This window comes from Harpegnathos saltator, unplaced genomic scaffold, assembly GCF_003227715.2.
Source record: "Harpegnathos saltator strain DR-91 unplaced genomic scaffold, Hsal_v8.6 scaffold63, whole genome shotgun sequence".
Lineage (NCBI taxonomy): Eukaryota > Metazoa > Arthropoda > Insecta > Hymenoptera > Formicidae > Harpegnathos > Harpegnathos saltator.
This window is the reverse complement of record NW_020230460.1, coordinates 187,256-193,404: the sequence shown is the minus strand read 5'-3', so window position 1 is coordinate 193,404 and position 6,149 is coordinate 187,256. Positions and strand designations below refer to the sequence as shown.

The 6,149-nt window shown below is 49.9% G+C and overlaps 2 protein-coding genes across 2 annotated transcripts; one reads left to right on the top strand and one right to left on the bottom strand.

Moving 5' to 3' along the window:
- Positions 1–235: 235 nt before the first annotated feature.
- calypso (ubiquitin carboxyl-terminal hydrolase calypso) lies at positions 236–5,231 on the bottom strand. Its single transcript, XM_011141829.3, has 8 exons — positions 5,024–5,231; positions 4,694–4,908; positions 3,597–4,366; positions 3,343–3,476; positions 1,296–1,400; positions 900–1,216; positions 588–736; positions 236–431 (listed from the first exon to the last, which is right to left on the bottom strand). The coding sequence occupies exons 1-8, from the start codon at positions 5,079–5,081 to the stop codon at positions 353–355; spliced, it is 1,827 nt and encodes a 608-aa protein (XP_011140131.1). The 5' UTR covers positions 5,082–5,231; the 3' UTR covers positions 236–352.
- Positions 1,935–3,336, top strand: LOC109503906 (uncharacterized). The gene has a single exon (XM_025304669.1). It carries the CDS (start codon positions 1,973–1,975, stop codon positions 3,314–3,316), a length of 1,344 nt encoding a protein of 447 aa, XP_025160454.1. The 5' UTR covers positions 1,935–1,972; the 3' UTR covers positions 3,317–3,336.
- Positions 5,232–6,149: the final 918 nt, after the last annotated feature.

Genomic DNA, 6,149 nt, shown 5'->3' with positions numbered 1-6,149 from the left:
AGAGAAGTAATTGTTTTTGTCGTGTGCTCGTAGATTAGACGGAGAATTCGTAAACGAAAGCGAAATCGTGCCCTCGCGCCTTGAGGGAGATAGGGAGAGAGCATCCTCTCCCTTCGCGTTGCGCCAAAAGGAAATGAAAGAAGCTAGAATGCGCGCACCGTGTGCCGACGACGAGAGGTCGTCGACTCTTGAGCGGAACGGGCGACGCTGGCGCGTCGCTTGGAGAAACTATGTGTACGTATATATGGCCTCTTCGCTTGACGACGATGAAACTACCGGTGCTGGATGCTGCAAACAATCCGACAAACGGAATGATACTCCCCTCAAGTCTCTAGAGTTACGCGCCGGGAGATTACTTGCGCTTTTTACATTTTGTTCTGCCGCGTCGCCTGCGCGATGAATTCTGGCGAGTGTCGGATTTCTTGGAGGACCTGGAAATTCAGCGAGGTTCTACGTCAGCCTCTGGCCGTCTTCCGACGAGCTTAAGCTTAAGAAATGTAATAAATTCGACTGGGCGAATTGAATTCTTTAGAGACAACTCGGACCAGATTCCGATTCTCGACCGACGACGACGCACATGAACGTACCTGTGAACTCTGTTCACCGAGACGGAGGTGTGTTTCTTCAGCGCCAGATGCTGCTGAACCAGCTCCGCCAATTTCCCTTGCTGAGCGAGCATCGAGAGGAACGTGCAGATAAACTCGTCGTAATTATGCGTCCGTCGACAGTCGTCAATCTGCAAGATCAGCCGCGTTATTTCTGCATGCCTCGAGACTAACAATACTACATAACAATAATAGTTATTGCGATAGTGCTGCATCCTGAGGGAGAGACGCCTCTCTTTCTAAAATTACGTTACACGATAGTTACCAGAACCATCGCCCTCCTGAGAAACGGACCTTGTACTTGTTCCTCTTATCGTTCTCGTCCTTCAAGCTGGTTTCGCACACGCTGATCTCATGCTCCAGATTCTTCAACAGCGCCAAGAGGTCCTTGGGCGCGAACGTGTGCGGCTCGAACAATTCCGGGTACTTGGAGCACAGCTTGGGGTCGATCTTCTCGACCTTCTTCTCTTCCGTCACCGTGTCGCCGTTGCTGGTTTTCACTCTCGCGTGAGGGATTCTGACTTCACCCGACAGGCAGACCTTCTTGTGCAAGTGACCGCTGTCGGACACCAATCTCTTGCCATTTATATTGATGTTCCCCAGAGAACGACCTGTGCGAGTCGAATGATCCAGATTAGCATGCGATGTAGTCATCAATTCTCAAGTTACACGCGCATCTTTGATACCCACTCAAGCCTGCTTCATTTTTCTCGTCCCCGGCAACCCTGATCACAACGAACTTCTTGAAGTCCTTGGTCGACGTGGGACTGCTCTGGCCGGAATTCCATCCCCAAGCTAACGGAAAGCAAACAGTACAGCTTGTAAACACCTTCCTCTTCAGCAATCTCAAGTCTTACCGAGCTCGCGGCAGAATTAATCACCGCGTGTAAATTCGCGGATCCTCCGTTCCATCGCTCGCTTCGACCTTCAACGACGAGCGACAGCCACGTAACGGACAGGTCAAGTAACAGTACGCGCAAAGGTGCGAAACGAAACCTGCTTCGGCTTATCCACGTACGCGCGAAAAGTACACAGTACGAGTCCGACCGTGAGACTGACGAGCCCGAATCGCCCGAAGAACGCAGTCCGAATACGTCGCTCACGACATGTGGCTTTCGTCGATCCTAAGCTGCAGCCTGGTCCTCCTGACGGCCTCGTCGAGGTGCCCGGAGCCGAAGAAACCGCATCGCACGAGTTGCACGATCTTCTACAACTGTGTGAACCTGCCCGGCGGCGGCTACGTATGGGTGCCGTCCAGGTGCACGGACGGCTTGGTAAGAAACTAACAAGTCAACGAAGCTGTTTAAGAGTCCACCGACCCTGTCGGGACTCCCCAACGGTGCCGTTGGACAAGCCGCTCGAAGAGCATGCTCGACACTGATTCCAGCCACCGATTTCAGGTATTCCAGCCGTATCTGCGGGTGTGCGTGGTCCCTGGCGACATTTGGAGCTGCGACACGCTCTCCACCGATCCGAGTCTCGTGACCAAGAGGTATCATGGCTCAGCCGAGTCGATAGACCCGACGGAGTCCAGTTACCCGGGATACACGAAGTATCCGACGGAATTCTCCGAGACGATAGACTCGTCTTTTGTGATAGAGGACGATACTTCCGACTTGACGACCGAAGCGGAGACTCCATATCCGTTAATCGAGTTCCAGGAGTCACAGGAGCACGAGACCACGACGACGAAGACGACGTTGTCCGGCGACGGAGGCGTGAGAAACGTGTCATATCACAAAGAGGAGAAGTACCTGTATGAATACAGCAACAATCGAAGACGAGCACCGTCGGCCTCGACGCAGAGGTACAAGAACATCGTCAACGACCACTATAAGCTGCTGCACGAACTGATGAGTCGACTGCACGTCTATAAGGAACTGTCGGTTGCGATACCACCGGGCTTGGAACTAAAGAACAACACGAGCGTGGAGCCAACCAGGACTATCGCGGTGCTTGCAACGCACGACCGCAAGCAGAACGTGTCGCTGAACTACGTGGTGCACAGCTTCGTGATCGCGAGTAACGAGTCGCACAACAGCGACAAGCCGAGTATGGCGACTACGCAGAGTTCTCAGCCGGAGAACGTGATGACCGTACCGACTGGAAATAGCCTGGAGTTGCTAATTGACGGCTTGGACGCGGATAACGTGATAAAGATCACGGACGACCTCGGAAACGAGCGATACTTCACGATTGACAAGTACAAGGCAGTGGCTCGGCGACTAAAGCCGCGGTCGGTCAGCGTGCTGGCGTGCACGAGGAACGTGCGTTTACCAAACCGAACCGACTGCGGCAAGTATTACATGTGCGACCCAAAGACCGCCGCGATAGTAGAACACTCGTGCCCGCTTTACACCGCTTTCAACATGAACTCGAGGATCTGCGACACAGAAAGCGCAAAGACTTGTAGGGGCGGCGAGCGAGCCACGGGCGAGACGACGATACTCGTCGGGCAAGAGACCGACGAAGAGGAGCACGGCGAAGATTCGACGGAAGAAGAGGAGGACGAGGAAGATGAAGAGGAGAAACCGTGCCGCGAAGTCGGTAAGATAAAGGACTCAAGCTCAGACTCCCACTACTACATCTGTTACAGCGTGTCGGGCTCCGAGGAGATCAAGTCGATCCGAATGATGTGCCCGAACACCTTGATATTTTGCCGGAGTAAGCGGGTGTGCACGACGAGACGGTTGTGCGTTGTCTCGCGATGAGTGCGAGACTGACAACGCGTTTATACCTTGAGTGGGCGAGTTGAAGGCCGAGCCTATCTCGGATGACGTGTCGGTGCTGGATGAGCTGTGGGCTGGCGACGTCTGAATCCGCAGCGGCGTAGCGTAGTCCAAGGCGCACATCACCACCTTCTCCATGCCGCTAAAATGGAATGCAGGTCGCTCTATTAAATTGGTTAGAGCGCTCAGGTCCGCCTCTTTTTGAAACTCTTTTGAACTCAGCAAAAACGGCCCGTTAAGGAAGTGCTTAGTCGGTACTCACTTGGATTCAGTCTTGCCAGACGAGATGCTGGAGACCGACTCGTCAATTCCCACTGTCGAGTCGTTGTTCCTCTCCACGGTGATGGTGGGGATCGTTGCAGTCGATTCCTCGATTTCCGTCTTGGCGGATACTCCGTTCTCGTCCTCTGTCTTGTTTCTCTTGTCGTACTGCTTCTCCTTGTCAACGTCGTGCGAGCTCTTGTCCGTGCCGCCGCTGCCATCCTGGTGACTTAGCTTTACCAACTGCTGCAACGCTTCCAAAACTATCTGCCTGTTGGTCTTCAGCATTGTCAATTTGTGCGAGATGGCGAGACGCCGGTCGGGCACAACGGCCATCAGGTTGAACCTGATGTCCTGTAGCTGTTCGCCCGTCGCCATGCCCAAACGGTCGGTTATCACGCGTCTAAATTGCTCTGTCCACTCCTCGTGCTCCTTCCACGGACCATGATCCATGGGATAGGGCTTCAGGCCATCCAGCTCGAAAAGTCTGCCATTTATCGGCACGTAGCTCACGAAGTGAAACGCCTCGCCCGTGAATCTACCCGTCGAGACGCCGGTGTTCTTGTCTTGTCGTCTCTTCGCTTGTGGCATTGCGTGTGAATTGTGCGCACAAGCCAATTCTGGTGTATTGCCGATAGCCCAACCTTTGTTCTCCGGACACATGCCTGAGGTGTGCATCTTTAATCGAGACAGAGTTGTGCCCAGGTGGATGTTTGGGCAATTCAGCAAAACGGAAAGTAATGCATGGGTGGCACAACTGTTGGGGACGACCTGTAATGTTTAAAGTCATGTGTTGGAAATTACATGTTAATCCTTTTACTATTATAGGAGATATTCCAGAAAAATACAAAATCTACTATTTACCTGAAGTTTATTGTTACTATTGTTGTTATCTGAACAACAGTAGACAATAACTATTCTGAATAATTTATCTTGAAATAGATTACTATTGAACACTGAAATACTCTCTCAATGATTTAAAAACATATTGAAAGATGAAAGGGTTAAGATGTGTGTTTCATATTTCAACATACATTGTGTATTATATATTACTATGGTTTAAACGAGTTACATTTGAAAAAAGAAACTATGCTAGACCTGCTGCGCGAAAAAGATATTGTTAACAATCTCCTCATCCTTGACGAAACTCTCATCTTGTTCGACGACCTTCCTTCTGGACCGTCGCTCCTCGATCCAACGGAACAGAAAGATGAAGCCATATACCGGACCTTCCAATGACTTCTGCAGATCATAAATCTCCTCCACCTGGACGCCCTTCACGCCGAAGTCTTCCAGCAGCAACGTGAACAAGCCTGAGCAGCCGTGAGCAGGAAACGTCAGGATTTTAGGTGCGAGAAATCCGGACGGTTTTTCTAGGCTAGGTGACGCGCAGAATTTTGGCGGAGGTGTTCAAGACTACTGACATACCCGGATCGCTTTCCAGCTCCAGCCAGCCCTCCGTCAACCGATTAATGTCGACGGGCATCTTGTTGTGACGAGCTGTCGAACGCGCGAAATGTTGGAAATCGCTTCAGAATGAACTGATCCGTCGCATTCTGACAGCCGAAGACGCCATGTTGCACCAAACATATGTCACATGACATAAGTCACGTGGTAACCCTTGTAAACGTTTCTCAACGAACGACTGCATGTTTAAAAGTAATAACAAAGAGGAAACTGAGAGCGGCCAATACGGCGTTTTCGGCGACACCGATTTTTCGCACTGGAAATGGGCGCCATCTGCATCCATTTTGAGAGGAGAACTACGACCGCTACATCCACTTTTAGGTCTTGGTGGTAAAATCTGCATGTGGTGGAAGTCCGTGCTACATCCACTTTCAGGCGGTTTATGTCCGTGCTGCAACCACAGTTACTATCTCTATGCCAGACTATGCCCGAAGGTCTAAAAAGAGCGGGAGGGGGGAGCAGGAGAAATAAAAGTACATATTAAATCCATCCATCTTCGGAAATGTACCAATCAGAACGCAGTATTTTCATCCAGCAAGCAATCCAGCACGACAACAAGCACCGTGTGCCGCTGGCTTAAGGCAGACGACGCCGTCCCCCCTTTCACCCCCTTCCTCTCCTTTCTTCATTGTTTTATATTCATAATTCGGGAAGAAAATAATTTCGAGAGTTTGGATGATTTCTAGCAATGACGCGACAGAGATAACGTGCGGCCACATTAATTTATCATGACTTTTATATTACTTATAATTACATAAACGCCCATATATGCAAATTATAGATAATTATTGCGCGTATGTTTTAATATTATACAATATGGTATATAATAACAACAACTTTATTTCTTGCAGTAATTTTTTTAATGCTGGAGTATTCATTTAATGCTGGAGTATTCATTTCACCTGAATCTGTATTATTACAATATGTCCCACCGCGTATATTTAATTTCTCGCCTATGGGCAAGAGCACAGGCTTTTGCATAACACATAATACATAACGCATAAGAGAATAAACCAATTAGTTTTCTTCATTTCCCTCCTCAGGACAGAAATGAAGAACTCTGATTGGTTGATTCTCTTATGCGTTA

Coding starts and splice junctions, on each gene's coding strand:
- calypso (XM_011141829.3), bottom strand. CDS start 5,081: ATGCCCGTCGACATTAATCGGTTGACGGAGGGCTGGCTGGAGCTGGAA. Junction 4,367..4,693: donor ATATCTTTTTCGCGCAGCAG/GTCTAGCATAGT, acceptor TAAACATTACAG/GTCGTCCCCAACAGTTGTGC. Junction 737..899: donor ATAAGAGGAACAAGTACAAG/GTCCGTTTCTCA, acceptor CTGATCTTGCAG/ATTGACGACTGTCGACGGAC.
- LOC109503906 (XM_025304669.1), top strand. CDS start 1,973: ATGCTCGACACTGATTCCAGCCACCGATTTCAGGTATTCCAGCCGTAT.